The sequence below is a fragment of the Crocuta crocuta genome, unplaced genomic scaffold, assembly GCF_008692635.1.
Source record: "Crocuta crocuta isolate KB4526 unplaced genomic scaffold, BGI_CrCroc_1.0 scaffold228, whole genome shotgun sequence".
NCBI classification, from domain to species: Eukaryota; Metazoa; Chordata; class Mammalia; order Carnivora; family Hyaenidae; genus Crocuta; species Crocuta crocuta.
Genome location: NW_027532820.1, coordinates 1,384,337 through 1,401,711, shown reverse-complemented (window position 1 = coordinate 1,401,711; position 17,375 = coordinate 1,384,337). Strand labels below are relative to the sequence as shown.

The following is a 17,375-nucleotide window of genomic DNA, read 5'->3' as shown; positions in this document are numbered from 1 at the left end:
TTCCTACAACGTTGGGAACCCAGAGCGCAAACCCCACAAGGGAGGTACAACGTAAGGATCCCTGGTTGTACGCACGTTATACGAAGGTACAGAAGTCCTCTTGGTTCTGCGTGCCCCTAAAACTTTCCTGGAAGAGGTCGACCGTGGCACCGCCACCGCCTCCTAGAGGGCGTCAGTGGGACCACAGTGTATTGTGGAGGAAACAGGAAGTGCGTGTCCCGGTAGCTAGGCCTCTGCCTCTTGTCACTCACCTGAGCAGTGGCTTGCCCACTGGCAATGACAGCAGGGCAAGTGGAGAATGTCAGGCACAACATCCACTTCTAGCTACAAACTGTCAATGGAGCAAACACCCATTTCCGTCCAAATTTTGTTACAGCCATTACAACCATAACAAAATGGTACATACATACGTATAGAAAATGGCACATACTGCTCATGTTGAAAACAAGTCCGGAGTCTTGGTTATGTCATCCTTGCAGATTCCTCTGGAGTATCTGACAATGAAGGGAACTGAACTAGAATATCTTTTTTTTTTTTTTTTAAGTTTTTTTTGAAATAAAAGAGTGGGCAGAGAGAAGGAGAGAGAGAATCCCAAGCAGGCTCCGCACTGTCAGCACAGAGCCCAATGCTGGGCTTGAACTCATGAACTGAGATCATGACCTGAGTCAAAACCAAGAGTCGGACACTCAACTGACTGAACCACCCAGGCGCTCCTGGACCAGAATATCTTTAAGAACTCCGTCTGCACTAGCATTTTATGAGCCTAGGTGTAGTACATACTCCAGACAGCAGGTCCAATTATCACAGCTCCTGATAAAATTTCAAAACTAGTGTCACAGAGTGCTTTATAGAATTTTGTCACACTAATGAAAGTGTTCATGTTCTAGACTAAATTCTCAGGAAACCTTGTAGATGTAAAGATGTAAGTAATACATCCTTAAAACATAAGGCCCCAATCACTTTATTGTAATCATGTATGAAGGTTATTTAAAAATGAGTTTCTAGGAGCGCCTGGGTGGCTTAGTCGGTTAAGCGTCCGACTTTCGCTTAGGTCATGATCTCGCGGTTCGTGGGTTCGAGCCCCGCATCGGGCTCTGTGCTGACTGCCAGCTCAGAGCCTGGAGCCTGTTTCAGTCTGTGACTCCCTCTCTCTCTGACCCTCCCCTGCTCACGCTGTCTCTCTCTCTCTCTCCTAGAAATAAATAAAAAAAAAAAAAAGGAAAGGAATTAAAAAAAAATGAGTTTCTAAAAAAAAAGTTTCTAAAGTCTGTATTACAGAATTAGTTTNGTCTCTCTCTCTCTCCTAGAAATAAATAAAAAAAAAAAAAGGAAAGGAATTAAAAAAAATGAGTTTCAAAAAAAAATGTTTCTAAAGTCTGTATTACAGAATTAGTTTTTTTTTTTTTAATATGAGAAAGCTAAATTCAGAGAAAATACCGGTGTCCACAGAATTTTATGGTTAGTTGGAGGGGCATGAAAAACAGAAACCAGTTCCTCAAATTATGTGCCATCCTGAAGCTTCTGTTCCTTCATACTGTTCTCAGACAGAGGGTTTCCAGGTGAAGTTTTAAAATGGTTGACTTGTGGAAACTGCCCAGTTATCTGACATAGCTCGAGGTTATTCTAGGAGGCATTCTGACTTCAGGTCATGAAATTATACACAAAATGAACTCTGGGGTAACTAGCATTTTAAAAAAAAAAAAAAAGCAAAGTAAAAAATCATAAGCACATAGTTTCAAATACATGTCTACGAGTACTTTCTGTGTTCCTACATAAAATGTGTTGGACGTTGTGTCAAAAAATTGGGAAGATACAATTCAAGGGGAACTTCTCCGGACTGATTCCTTCAATGACTCAGTTACTGCGTGCACTTCAACTGAGCCACTGGAGGGCAGCAGTCTGCCCACAGCCCTGAAACATACTTGAGTATCACCACGATCACCACCACCACCGCCACCGCCACGGACAAAAGGCTTTCCCCACCACCATAGTGCAGTTGGTACAATGTACCAGGCATTCATCTCAACCACGTTAATGATATTTTTCATACAAGTAACTTCTACCACCAAGTGGTGATTGACAGTGTATGAAACAAAATGCACAGCTCCCGGTCTCCGCGTCACCTGGAAGTACTGTCAAAACCCCGACTACTTACGTTATTGAATGGGATGTTGCTAGAAAAAGAATCTTGATAAAGACATCTCCATGCAGTCAATCTTTATTATAGCAGTATTCGCATATTCACATCAAGTACATAGAACTTTTTGCCTTTTATATAATACAGAGTTTTTAAATAACTTTACACAGAAATAAATCTCTTCAATCTGAATTTCAGCTATCTTTTTAATTCTCCATGCTTTCTATCGAAACTGAACAATATTTTCCATTGTACAAATTTACATGAGAAAAACTCCCAAGTACAAATGAAGGGACCTGAGCAGGAAAGAACCAAAGTATTGAGGAGTGGGTACGGGGAAGATTAAAAAAAAAAAAGAGGAAAAAAGATTCAAGCAAACATTGAGGATTGAGGGACAAGGGGGAGACATTATCCATTTGACTGAAAATAAATGTCTTTTTTATGAATTGAAAAATAAGCTTTAAAAATAGTTACTCCATTGTAATTTTTGCAAAGCAGGTATAAAGAGGTCTGTGGACAATTTAAAAGTCCCCATTTTTTTCACTGGGCACACCCCAGATTCCATGAGAACCTTTTCAATGCTTGAGTGGAACCGAAGCGAACTAAAGCCAAACCAACCTTTGGCCGCAAGAGAGAGAGGAATGTGAATGTGAATGGCCGTAAGGTTCGGACTGCTAAACCAGGAGCCGTTAATTCACTGCAGTTAAAACGCAAAGGACTTCCCTCTCCTCTCCCTTTCTAGAAGAACTGTCCTCAAACCAAGAAGTAAATGAAAAGGGGGGGTGATTTCCTTTTTCTTGGTTTAAACCAAAGAGTAATCCTAAGTACTGAACTAGAATTCAAAGGGACGTATGTCGAGGAATGGTGAAATTCAGTCCCCTCGTCAGCTGTACGCTCCTAAGAAAGCCACTGCTGAGCGAGGAAAGCGTCAGAGTGTGCAACTAACATGAGAGAACACCACAAAAATAGAGCACTGTGATAGTCCTTCAAATCAGGCCACATCAGGAAGGCCAAATCAAGAACATAACGTGTGGCACGGCCAAAGGAAGAACAGAGGACCCAATGAATGCACTTCCAAACGGAGGAGGGGAATACGGCGCACGCGCGCGCGCGCACACACACACACACACACACACATGCACACACGCACACACACTCCTGTATGTAAACTATTAGAACATGAAGATAAATAAGACATAAAGGTCAGCCACTTATGTTGGTAATTAACAGGACTAAAAAGGCATTATGTTTCCACAGCTGGTTGTCATCAGATATGGAACATACACAAATGTATGAGGAAGGAATGATTTCTTTTAAAAAACTGTTCACAGTTTAGAATAAAAAGCACTTATTGCACTCTTACATTTTATTTCAGGTAATTATAGTTTATTTCCCACCGTCACATCAACTTTTCCCCAGCCCCACACTTACTCCCACACCCTCCCACCTCCCATTTGGTCCACGTTCCCTACGTGTGCGCCGACTCCGCGAGTTCTGCTGCTTACGCTAGTCTCAAGTTTCTTCCACCAAACCACGCGTGGGTTAAAAAAGGCTTAACGCACAGATGCAACACAGAATCACTTTCAACACAAAACTGATACTGAAGTAACTTGTAACCCCGTCTCCACCCCTGTAAGCAGAAGCCCTCCTCTGCTGCGACTTTGCCGCCTGGTCCCCCCCCACGGTGACCACGGCCAGCTGCCCGCAGCGCTGGGCGGTGTGCTCGGCCTGCGGGCACAGCAGGTGCTCGCCCACAGCTTGTTTCGGGCACTAACACGAACAAACATTTCAGCTGCTTTCCAAGAGTACTTCGACCTATAGAGTCCTAAGACACAAACGCATCACACACGCATACATACACACGCACAGACATACACGCCAGACATGCTGGCTGTGTCCTCATGCACTACAATTAGTCAGAACTGAATTCTCTTAAATAAAGTTATACATTTTAATAAAATTAAACACCTTAATAAAACTAATTTAGTAATTAATAAAACTAAACAGTTGGGTAGAAGGGGTCAAAGGATAAAAAATGTAAATAAAAAAGGATTAAGAAATTAACAGCTGAAGTTGTGGATGTTGAAATAAAAGATCTACCTAATCACTCTTTTGAGGTGGGGACGAACGATCCTTACGCATGTTAAAATAAAGCACTGTTGCTTTACTTTAAGATGGCAGGACTTCATGTTTCTGTCCTCCTCTACCTTGAAAATCCTGATAGAAACCGTTAATTACCCTTTCTGCCACTGGCAAAATTTAGGACTCAGTTTCAATTTCAATGTCTGCCCGAACAGGAGTGAAAATAAGTTATCGGAAAACAACCAAACAAAGCTTGCTGTCTAGTGTGCTGACTGGACAAAAGGCTCACCAGCATTCTGTCTTACCAGCTAGCAGCACACTGGCCACCTCCCTCTCCTCTGGCCAATATACAGCCCGGGCAGAGATACCGCCTCCTCGGGGCTCAACAACCCGCGGGCATCAGCAACACAACTTAGTACACCAGCCGGAGAGCCCACTGGAGACGGTCCAGGGCCCTTGCTGGGGGTGGCAGGGAAAGAAACAAGACAGAAAATGTGCACCATGGAGCACGTCCCATTCACACCCACCGGCCGCGTCCCTAACTGCCCCCATGCCCCTGCTTAAAGGCCCCCCCCATGGCACCCCAAACAGCATTAGCAGGACAGCCCCACTTAATTTGCAAAGAAGTCCTGGGAGGCCAGTTTACATTTTAAACTCTGAAAAATCACTGTTTAGGTTGGCAGTGATCTGGAAAGTGATAAAATCAGATTCCATCCTCTATGTTATTAGCTTCTTCCTTCTCGCTCTGGAGAAGGGGCTGCTGCCCAGCATACAGTATTTCCAACCGCAAACGACAGCAACTCCTTAAAATGTCTGTCAAACGTTTCTGTTATATAAAAGTTCCATGCTTTGAAGAACCTATTGGAGTACAAAAAGTTTCTCTAGAAATGTCACTGAACTATAATTTTCAACCTACTTGCTCTATGTGATAAATATATCTGACTCTACTAGGGATTACGTGCTTTAAAAAAATAATTTTGTTCACTGAAAATTTACCTGTGTTTTCTCATTTTTTAAATGTGATTTCGGCTATAAACCCGTGAGTGCACTGATCTTTGCAGTCTACGTTGCGCTCTATAAAATATTAACATAGCTGAGTTAGACCAGAGTGGCTGCTCTCTTCACATATCACTGATTTCTGCTAAAATTTTAGCTTTTTATTGCATCGTGAAGGCACAGTAAAGATCATTTGGCAAATTGTCAAGGTATTTTTCTAGAGCCTCACCTACACCATTTTCAATGTATGATCTCTAAGCTCTCTGCTGTTCATACAGCAAACTTTCCATATCTGGTTACTTTTTTTTTTTTTTTATAGCCTAACGGTTGGAATCTGCTAGTCCCAAGGTGCTGATATTCTAGCGCTAACGATGCCAACTCAGACAAAAAGAGTATCAGGGGCATCATCCCACCCTCTTCGCCGGGCGGTCTTTCTACAGACGGGCCTGTGCATGTGATGAAGCTGCGGCTAACTCATTATGCAGATGTGCCATCTTGCCAAGCCTACTGGAAATGAAAAGCGTCTCCCTGTTAGTGAACTATTACTGTAACTATTTAATTTCATGCAACTGACTTAAGGTTAAGGTTCAGAAGCGCACCCCTAAACAGATTCTGGCACCACCTGCAACAACGTTCAGAAACTCTGGGCTACGTTTTCAGTATTACTGCTGAAACGCATAATGCCCTTTAGGACAAAATGAGAGTGCTCGAATACAAGTACACCTAAAAGTTAAAATCTTAAATCATCTTCATGTTCTAGAGCTCCTGACTTCTCATATCTCAAAATAAATAACCATTCATTACCTCATCCTGAGGAGGTAGTTTTTTGAAGAGGTCACCTGAACCCTGCAATGTGCTTCAAACTAAAGCTAGACGGCGGCCACACCAGGCCGGGGAGCGAGTGCACAGGAGGGCAGGCAGGGCCGGGCAGGGGGTGTGTGTGGGGAGGGGGTGTGGCAGCCCCCGGCACTGCCCGGTGACCGAAAGAGAACAATCAGGTGCGAGGAGCGTGGGGACTGCACCAGAGGAGAATCGAGGGAATATTTACAGTTTCTGGTTGACAGTGCTGAAGTCTTGATCACCTCTTTGTAACTATACAATATGCTCTTTCTCTTCCAACACCAACACCAACGTAACATATAAGCTTCATACGGCGTTTTATTTTCTAGGGTGCCCCGGTACATCCTACGAGATCTAAGTGCAATCCGGGAGGGACTGGATGTTCAGGAACCAGAATTTGACAGCTAGGCAGAATCTTCTTTTAAGGTGCCTATAAATATGAATGATCACATTTGATTTTCTATTCACAAATCCCTTTTGTAAATTACTTTTTGGTCATTGTTATTTCAGTGGCAAAAGTCTAGACTCTACACTCTAGTTTGATGACAAAAAAGTCCATCAGGAATACTACATATTTTGAAACAATCTTTTATGTTTGCTCTCAGGTTTTTCAGAAGGCTTCACCTCTCCTTACCCAAAATAAAATACACTATAGAAGGCACCGCAGCCACTTTACAGAAAAGACAGTAACTACAACCTTACAAGATAGTCAATGAAGCAGCCACACACTATCTGTACAACATTATTCATAAAGTGCTTTGCACAAACAAGGAGTTCTTCCTTGCATCTTCTTAGGAGCTCAACAAGTCTATCTGCAGTCTAAGCATCAAAAAAATAAGAGGAAACCCCTTTACCATGTCATTTGTAAACTAGAGAAAAAACTATTTGATGGAAAAAAGGGAACAGAAATGTTAAAATTTTATTTTTATTTTTTTAAGGGCTCTATAAAAATCTCTCAAGAACACCCTGAGCCTGGCTTCTGGGCACAGCTTCATCTGTGATCATCTGTTCCCTCTTTTCAAGTGAGACAGCAACCTACTCTAAATAGGATGGAAAGAAAAATGTGTATCACCTCGAATTTTATTTTGCAGATTCCACTGCTAAGCTTCCTCCATCACTAGTGCTGTGCTGGCTCCCGCCCCCGGAGAGTCACGCAGCCAGGCCTCCTCCAGCGCGCTCTACCTGCTCAGCAGGACAGGCCTACTTTTCCAGCCCAGCTCTCTACAGTCTTTGTAAAGGGAACACGCCAACCAGCTTAAGAGCATGGATGGGGGCATATTTAAAAAGAAAAAAATAAGCAATGCTTTTAAAAGAGAAGTAGCATTATGCACACAAGATGCTCTTCGTATCAGTACGAATCTTTGCAATTTCTGAATTTTGTAAGATACGGCTCTGCTCGTGTAGGACTTAAGATAAACATACTGCTTTTCAAACTTATTAGTAACTTCAGGATACTTCCCATTTTACTAGGACAACCTTCTAGAAGTCTGTGGAATTTTCAGTAGGCCTTCCTCTGAATACAGGTATTTTAGCAAAAAGCATCGAATGGCAGTGAGCTTAACAAGCTGAAAGATAGAGAGTGGGGTGAGTTACAATTTGAAATGTTTAAATACCAATTTCCAATTCCCTGATTCATTTTATAGGTCCTAATTGCCTTAAGGTCCTTGGCTTCATAGCTTGATTAGGCTAAGTACATTTGATTGGATATACATTCCTAAATCCTGGCAAGAGATTCTAGACTAATGATAAAAAGGAGGAATTTGTCACTAATTTGCCATTAATATATCTGGAGTTACTTTCTTTGTTACTACTGTGATGATGCCACCCTTTAGTAAAGGCCAAAGGAAGCTACGAGTAGGTTCTATTTTCCACTTAGGCAAAGACAAACAATGAGGTTTCTGGTGCCCCAGCAGCCCGGTCTATAAAAACAACTGCTGTCAGGCCTCACACAGCCTCCCCTCAACCCCAACACACCTAAACTTGCTCTGTTCTCTACTTGGGGAGTTCAGCTGCCAAATTACCCAACCTTTTGAAGACCAGGCTTGGGAATAAAGGAAGGAGAATGAATGGAGACACCACCATTTTTATTTTCGGTTGCATATTCTAGTTAAAGGACTGGAAAGAGGATGGAGGATGTAGTGTAGGAATAGTTGGAGGAAAACATGAGATATTAGCAAAGATGTTAGTGTGGATCCAGCAAGTACCATTAATTTAAAAATTATAAATATCTGTCATTACGCTAAGACTCCCCATATTTAGGTAGAGAAAAGGATAATGATCTTTCTTTAAAAGTTGTTTCTATAACAAAAATACAATTTTCCAGGATATATAATTCTGGTGGGAAGTATTATTTTATTCCAATTCAATTAAATCTGAAAATTATTTTCTTTTTAATAAAAATATAATAGAAGAAACTCAGAAATTAAAACTTGTACCTTACATTTAAATTACATAAATGTCTCACATTCAAAACTGTTATCAAGCAGTTTTGTAGGCTTTTAATTAGATAGATACTGCCATGGCATTTGGGCCCTGGACAAAGTAGCCACATAAGTACTTGATGACTGGAAGAGCTTAGGAGGAAGATATCAACTGTATTTTCCTGAGAACGTGCTACATTGTGGAGGAAACAAAAATCCCCAACACTTGTCTTCATTGCTGGACCCAGTGAGAAAAGAAGGCAATGTGTGCCAGCGCTTGCCAGCCCGCGCGGTTAGGCAGACACCCTCCGTGAGAAAGGAAACAAAGGCCAGAAACCCAGCAGGTCAGGAAAAAGATGCAGCATCTCCTTTTCCTCTTACACCAACACGGATCTCGTCCTCACCTCTCGTTCTCCATTTAAATAAAACAGCTTCACTTGATAAAAATGAGTCAAAGACTGGACATGCACCACACAGAAAGGCCATGCTGCATTTTTGTTCCATCCCTCAGAAATGAACGGCGGTGGCTAGGGGAAAGAGCTCCGCGACAAAATCCCAGAACAGGAAAGAGAACGATGCTTGGCGATTGCAAACTGCCCCGTCAGGTGACCAGCCACACACGGATCTGGCGGTTAGAAGGGCAGAGCCGACCGGCAGGCTCTCCACAGCCAATCTCCCAAGCTGTAGCGGCAGCTCCTTTCCATCATGCCTGACCACCAAAAGGTCAGAACTCAGGCTCTCTCCTCTTCCTTCCTGGGAGTGGGCAGACTTGTATGCACGTGGTATTTGTGTTGAAGAAGAAACACTGGCAGCAGAGAATTCTGGTTCCTAAAACATTCTTCCCTCTTTTGTTGGATGGGAAATTCCATTCTGTTCCACACCAGCTTATGCATTGAAAATTCTGTATCTTTAAAAAAAGATTTGAGGAACAGAACTGTGTTTTGATGTTAACAAATTGTACGAACACAAGACTTAAGAAATAAGAGTAGATGTTGCCATGATGGTGTGGCTACTTGAAGGCTGCAAATTCTCCTGTAGAGGGAGGACAAGAGCTAATTTTAAAAAAGTTATCTCAAATAACCTAGAGACCTAGAAAAGCCTCACTGACACCTCACTGAAAGGTGACTAGCTATCTATTACAGGTCTAGCAATGTCATAACTAATTTAAAAGCAAAAATGGCTGAAACCCGTAAGAGAAGATAATTTACAGTACAGAGAGTAGGGGTCAAGTCATATCAGTTACATATCAAGTTTGCAGGTAACTTCCCATGGGTGGTACATGCTATCATTCTCATCAGGCTGAAAACCACTGCAATGAACAGACTTTCTCAGAAACTGATTGTAAATTAGTAAGGTTGATTTGTTGAATACTTTACCCACAAATTATCAACTCATTTCCATTATTATAATGCCACTATTGGATTAGAAAGGAAGAAGAATTCTCCCCATTTGGAAAAAGATAAAATTAAGTGGTCAAATGATTTGTCCACATGACACATTTGATTGAAGGAAAGAACATCTAGACTGTCCATTTTCTAGTTCATTTCTTTTTAAACTACCAAAAATTTACATATAGGAACCTGTCACTGAACATCACTTTCAGCACAAGGAATTCTTTAAACCACCAAGTCCCTTTGAGGTACTATATTCCGTTAGCTTACTGGCTTTGAGGGCTTCATGCCATTATTTTTCACCTATTAATTTGTTCATAGCTTCTACTTGTAACTGGGGGCTGGTTCTTCGTATTATATACACTATTAGTTAACTTCTGGGGGTTGGTTAATAACTGACAACTATCGGACTTTAGTAGGCCTTTTTCAGTAATAAGAGCTTGTGATGAGGCTCCAAGTAATCACGAACAAGATCTAGGGATTTAATCTAGGAATAACCTATCCTTCTGATTGCTGTTAGATTCCAATTGCTTACTAGAGAACACTGGTATGTCTCACTTCACAGGAGCCTGCTAATGACTGGATGACTGAACCTCAGGCTGTATGCTAGTAATATCAGTCGATTAGACTAATAGTAGACTATTTGAGTGCCTGTTATATGTCAGGTGTATCACTGAATACTTTACAACATTTGCATCTGAGCCTCATAATAACTATAAGGCAGGTGCTATTCCTTCTCTTAATTTATAGAGAAGCAAGCTGGGGGTTTAGAATAGTTAAGTAATTTGCCTGATATCTCACAGCTAGAAAATGGCAGAGTTAAAATCCAAGTCTGGTGGGGGGCGGAGGAGGAGAGGCTTCACTATTAACACACCCCTAAACAATTCTCAATAATTAATCATTAGTTTTCCTATTCTGAATTTTATTACTAATTGGACTGCAGATAGTGATATTCTTTCCATCTAAGGATTCCTTTCACCAAGTAACCATGCTATTGTGAGTCAAAAGGTCAAGGAAAGGTAAAAGAATTATTACTTCATATTTAAAGTTAAAAAGATTAGGGAGTATGGCACAGGTGAAAAAAAAATAGCCAAATTACCAGAACCTTGGGGAGACAAACTTAGAGCATAACCACAGGAGGCTAGTATGTTAACAGAGACTCTAGAAATGTATACACATTCATACTACCTTTGCTTAGAGTTTGAGTACACTATGGTTTTAAGGTTGCTATTGTTCCACTATTCTAATACATTTCTTTAAAGCAATTTTCAACATTCTAATTAGTAATCACTGTATCTGGCAGGATCTAAATGTCATTAAAGGAAGCCAATGTGAAAATAGGAATTACTTAGAAATCTTCATTTTAAAAAATGTCTAGATTTAATCTATTAAGTGAGAGAATATGAAAAGTGATAAAATTCTAAGTCAAATCTTATATACCGTGTTAAAAAATAACTTGGAAAAAATCTTCAGATGTTTCCCATCAATTATGATTAGACACTCCACTCTGTTAACAGTGTTCTACTCTACAAACTTAGAAACATTAACCTTTAAAAAACAAAAATCACAAAACCATCCCCCCAAGTACAAACTCTTGCCAAGAGACTACAAATCATACAGCAATAAAGCACAGACTGAGGACCACCCTACCACTGTCTGCTGGCTCTAATGGGATGCACTTCTTTACATCATCAGACTTCAGGTCCAGGAAGAAAAAAGATAAAAAGAACTCAAAAGTTTAGGGATTGATAAAACAAAACTCTTTATATATATAAACCTGAAATCATGGAGAAATTTAAGAGAAGATGGGAGTACAGGCAAGGGATCTGCTTTTGGGGAAAAAAGCATATTCGGTCTTGCATTATCTGGAAAACTCTATTATCCCATCTTCTATACTATTTTATTTGAGGTAAAAAGAATTATTTGAAGTGAAAAACCCAGAATGCTATGTGGCTTTCTGAAATCTTGGTATATTAACTTCACTGTTGCCTGAAAAATCAGAGGCCAAAATGAAACTTTTTAAAAATCTCTTCCGGTTGCGAATAACCAAAGTTCTATTTTCCATATGAGTTCATTTAAGATTAGGGTAGAGAACACTTGGGAAGGCCCTGTGATTTTTAGATACTCTAAATATCAAGATTTCTTGATTTGAAAGCAAAGGATTTTATTAACTAGTTTTAAGATATTATTAAATAATTGTCTTTTATTCCAGAATTAAATGTATTTCAGAGGCTCTTATACATATAGTTTGATATATACTTCTTAAAGATAAAACATGCTATGAAAAATCTAGTATGTTATTTTGCACACAAATTGATCACCGTTTTAGATGTGTGGGGGCAGTCATTTGAAACTAAAGCAAGTCTCATTCTTTCTTTGTGGTGACCTTTAAGGAAGTTTTAAAAATATGACAGACATCTGGCACAGACACCCTGGACTTCTTAAATTCTTAAGAGAAATTATCACAGGAGAGATGAAGTATTTAGTAAAATGCTCAGTAACTGTTAATCTAATAAAGACTGTAACTGATAAGATGTTTTAGTTGTGATGTACCTGTTTCATAATATTAAGGGAAAAAAGGCAGTTCATTTCCTTACATTGAGAACGACTCACTTGAGTCAGAGGCCACTTAAGCTGTGTGTTGCATAGTCTCTATTTAAAGAGGATGATTTAAAAAATATTTTTAATGTTTATTTTGGAGAGAGAGAGAGTGCAAGAGCAGGGGGTGGGGAGGCAGAGAGAGGGAGACACAGAATCTGAAGCAGGCTCAGGCTCAGGCTCTAAGCCATCAGCAAAGAGCAGGGTTCAAACCCACGTACTGTGAGATCGTGACCTGTGCTGAAGCGGGACCCTTAGCCGCCTGGACCACCCATGCACCTCGAGAGGATGATTTTAACTACTGCTTTAGTATGTACGTGGCTAGTACAATATTTAATATTGGAGAATTAACAACCCAAAGCATTTGATTAAATGCTGTGATCCCTCAACTACTTAAAATCAAGAAGAAAAATCTTAGTCCTCATCACTTGACTAGTAAAACGCCTAAAATGTCAAACAAAGTTTAGAGGAAGGCTGCCTGCTGAAAAAGGAAATCAACTTTAATAAAAATATCCGAGGGTTCAGGTTTTAAGAAAAACAGCAGTCACAACAGAACGAATGTCCTTCTGTTTCAATTACCTAGTCAGAGAGGTTAACTTTACATATGGTTAGAAAAATGATGTTTTTCTTTATTTGGAGAAAATATCTACAATACGGCATAAAACAACAGAAAAGGAGACCACCATATGGCATCCCAGTGCTCTCTCCTTCTCTGCGTCCATGCTATCTACACCCCTCACCCTGCCACGTTTTTCATGTTCTTCCACCAACACTTCCAGTGGGCCCAGTGTGGAGAGAAGAGAACTAACTACCAGGGACCCTTTGGAGGCTATGGCTGGAAGAGCTCAGCAAGGCCCTCCGGCACAGGAGACTGAATGGAGTCAAAGGCAGAGAGTGGGGGTGCTGGGCAGCTGTCAGTGAAGGGGCAGCAGGGGGGGAAAACGGTGAGCAAAGAAAAGAACATACGGGTGAAGCAAGCATGCTGAAGAACTATGGAAAGAGCTATATCAATATACAGATCATTTGACTCCTGTGCCTTAAAATGCCCAAAGCTCTGAGCACGGAGTCTTCTACAGACACTGTAAAAACTTGGTTAGCTATATGCTTGCTATTCAATTTGTGATAAACCAAACCCCACTGAGTAATTACTACTAGTCACTAATGTCACTAGAGGACTTAGAAATCCTACACCTTAATGGTTTCCAATGTGCTGTATTCTTTTATGCCTTTCTCGTTCTTAGTTTTGAAACATGAGAAATGTTCTTTTCCACTAATTTTCCCTAAATTGAAAGGCACAAATCCATTCTGAATAACATGAGTGAATGGTATTATTTGTCTTAAACTACCAAGATAAGGGGCAAAAGGTATGCCATGCTTCTCATTGGGTAATCTTCCTGGATGAAATCTCATCCATTCAAACTAGAAAGTATTTTATTTTTATTATTTATTTTGAGAGAGAGAGAGCGAGAGAGAGTGAGCGAGCACGAGTGGAGGAGAGGCAGAGAGAGAGGGAGAGAGAATCCCAAGTAGGCTCCACACTGTCAGGGCAGTGCCTGATGTGGGGCTCGGGAACTCATGAACTGTGAGATAATGACCTGAGCTGAAATCAAGAGTCTGACGCTTAACTGACTGAGCCACCCAGGCGACCCAAGAAAGTATTTTAAAAACTTATTTGCGGTACTTAAGAGCTAAAATATCATTAAAGTCTTCCCAATTTTCTTCTTTATTGGCTTCGAAGGACGGTATTTACGCAGATGTTGTCTGTGTGCCTGCATAACCCTGAAATGCCTGTTGTATTTAAAGATCATCACCGTTCCAAACTGAATAAATGAAAATGGATTTAAATGGCTGGCTCTCAAGTAGAGATGGTAATTTCTTTCCTAAGACACCAGCAATACTGCCTCTTTCACTTTTGATTCCCAGTAAAATTTTGGCTCACAGTAAGAATATAACGACTGACACAATACAGCCATTTCTTACATAAGAAAATGATAACCATTAGCGCTAACAAATACTTCATACTGTGAGATAAAAAAAGAATAGCAGTCATTCATAAGAAGAACCTTTCTGAGCAAAGAATATATGGAACACAGAAATTTTATGACACACATGGATAAGGTGATTGTTCAAAAAGGCATCACGAGAGGGAAGTGTAAAGTAATAATTTTTAAGAAGTCCATGACCTCGTTGTTGGCAACTGAAGATATCTAAATAAACAAACCCAAAGTTTCACAGAATTCTGTCAAGCTTTTTAGGGGGAGGAGGAGACAATGCATTTGTAAGGAAATTCAACTTCCATATGAATAAGACATCCTTAATAATGAGGAAACATTACTGAAAAGAAACCTCAATTTATCACATTTGCCCAATAAAAATCCACACTTCAATCATATTACTCATGTCAGACATCCACTCCTCAGCCAATGTCTTTGGTTACCTGCACCCAGAGTTTATAAAAAGAAAGTCAGTCTATTGCCTTAAGGGAATAAAGGACATCCAAATTTTCCAAATTATAATAAAAGATAGTTACAGAAAAACTATTAAGAATAAAAATAACGTATTCAACTCTCGTGCCTTCCTAAATGAGATCTCTTGGGCCTGCCTTGCTGCACATGAGCCTGCCTGCTGTCTCCTCTCTACGTGCAAGCCTGCGCATGGGGGCGGCGCTGCTCTCCCGAGTCCCTAAGGGACAGGTGACAGCGATAACAAAAGGTGCAGGAGGAAAGTTTAACTGAAGTTTAATAATTATAATAAGCCAGTAAACGAAACCAATTTGTAACAGGAAGTAAAGCCTCCGGAAGAGGCACTGCAAATGTTCAGCAACGTCTGTGCATTGTAAAAACCCTTGGAAGTTGAAAATCCAATGCTACGTATACATTTTAGGTGGGGAAATAATTATATCTAGTCTTTAAAAACCTCACATTCTTTGCTTCACCTTTTTTAAAAAAAGAAGGTGCTATCCAGCTTAGCCAGGACAGAAGTGCGCCTACTTCCCCCTCCTTGGGCCCAGCCCCATGGCACCCGCGCTCTCATCTAACTTATCTCAGTGGACGGGAAACGCACCATATCCCCCTGCCTGGATGGGTGTTTTTGGAGAAGCACAAGCATAGAGACTAAAATCCTCCGTCTGGAAGCCAGCCCGATTCAAGGAGGGCTCTGATGCACTGCGGTGAATTTTTGGCAATGAGCGGGCCAGCAGCTCAATAGAGGCAAGAATCTAGTAAAGGGAAAGAAAAAAAAAAAAAGAAAAATAAGTAGAATGAAAATCTAGGTGGTGTTAATCTTTAATACCCGCATCATACTTAACAAGAAAGCACCTGAAATCTTACACTGTTTTGAGTATTATCCTAAAAGCCTGAAAAACTACTAAAGAAACTGATATTTTTTCCTTACAAAGAAAAGAATATTACCAAACTCCCATAGCTTTAATCTCTGTAAAACGAATGGGGAAAGTAACCTACAGTTAGCTTTTATTTACAGTTTAGATCATTTGCCAGCCTTGGAACAGTAAAGAATACAAAATTTTAAACCAATTGTATACTTATCTCATAGACCACAGTCCCTTTTGGAAAGAAGATGGAGCATAAATCAGTACAGCACTATATGGCTTCACAAACAGAATCAAGAGAGCAACTCATTCTTTGAGAAACTTAGTAATAGGAAATGTCTTACACATACATGATTAAAAGTAGGGCCCCAGAGACCCAGACTGCTAGTGGCACAGAAGTGAGAAGTGAGAAGGGACAATCCAAGAGTGAAGGAGAAGACAGGAAAACAACAAATAGACACATTTCCACAAAACGTAGAAACTCAGCATATTTTAAGGTACAAAGAAACAGGTTATGACCTTGAAGGCATACAGTATGGTCACAGATATTCATAATTATGAGACATATGTGTAAAAGGCTTGGCACAATGCCTAGAATATAGTAAGTACTCAATAAAATTTAGCAGCCATCACTATTATTATTTTTCTGAGCCACCACAACTTTTTTAAATGTTAAACTGTAATCTGTATAACGATTAGTATAAGGCAAAGAAGCAATGTTATAAAACATTTTAAATTATAAGCATAACACACAAATAAAAATTCAAATAATACAGAAAAAGTTTAAGTCCTACCTTCCAGGGGTAACCACTGTTAAAGAGTCTATACTTTCTTCTGGACCTTTCCTATGCATAAACATGCACATATGAAAACAGAGCCCATCCCCACCCTCATCACCATTTAAAGTGGTATCATTCTACACATATTTTTCTGCATTGCTGTCTTTTTTTCCCCCCTCACTAACATCCATGCCATTTAGAGAGCTACCTTGATCTTTATTTTTTCCTATTATGGTAAGCATTTCTGTATATATCTGAACACTTGTGGAAGCAGGTTCTGCAGCATACCTTTTCAGGAGTGGAATTACCAGAGCAAAAAGTATATACATTTTAAGTTTATGAATTCTAGCAAGTCCGTTCACAAGACCACACCAATTTACATTCCCAACAACACTGTTAAAAAATTTACAAGAAAGGCTCTTCCTTACTTCCCAATACTGTTCCCAATGCTGGATATTGCCAAACTGAGAGAGAAATTCAAGATGTATTTCACGGCTACTCTACATTTTACTGACTGTCATAGAACTTTTAACATCCTAAGTTCATTCACCATTTGTATTTCTTTGTGAATCACCAGCTCATATCCTCTGCTCATTTTCTATTACCTTTTACTTATTGATTTGTAGAAGGCCTTTGTATAATATCAATATTTATATTTTGTTATATACATGCTATAATTATCTTTCTGTTTTAGAAGTTTAAAAACTTTTATGGTAGTCAGACCTGCTCATCTTTTCCTTTATAATTTCTGGATTTTATCTCTTGCTTATAAGGAAAGCCTTTTATCTCAAGGTTATAAAAAAG

General features: G+C 40.0%; 1 protein-coding gene across 2 annotated transcripts in view; it reads right to left on the bottom strand.

Moving 5' to 3' along the window:
• Nucleotides 1-2,202: 2,202 nt before the first annotated feature.
• The window catches only part of BRAF (B-Raf proto-oncogene, serine/threonine kinase), a 150,718-nt gene continuing 135,545 nt past the window's right edge, over nucleotides 2,203-17,375 (bottom strand). Inside the window, exons 18-19 of one of the 2 annotated variants that reach the window (XM_077781067.1) lie at nucleotides 15,528-15,681; nucleotides 2,203-6,485 (exon numbers count right to left, since the gene is read on the bottom strand). In XM_077781067.1, the coding sequence (XP_077637193.1) occupies nucleotides 6,460-6,485; nucleotides 15,528-15,681 (180 nt within the window). In that variant the 3' untranslated portion in view covers nucleotides 2,203-6,459. Of the gene's footprint in view, nucleotides 6,486-9,376; nucleotides 9,508-15,527; nucleotides 15,682-17,375 lie in introns of those variants that run through there. The other variant, XM_077781068.1, reaches the window with a different exon arrangement.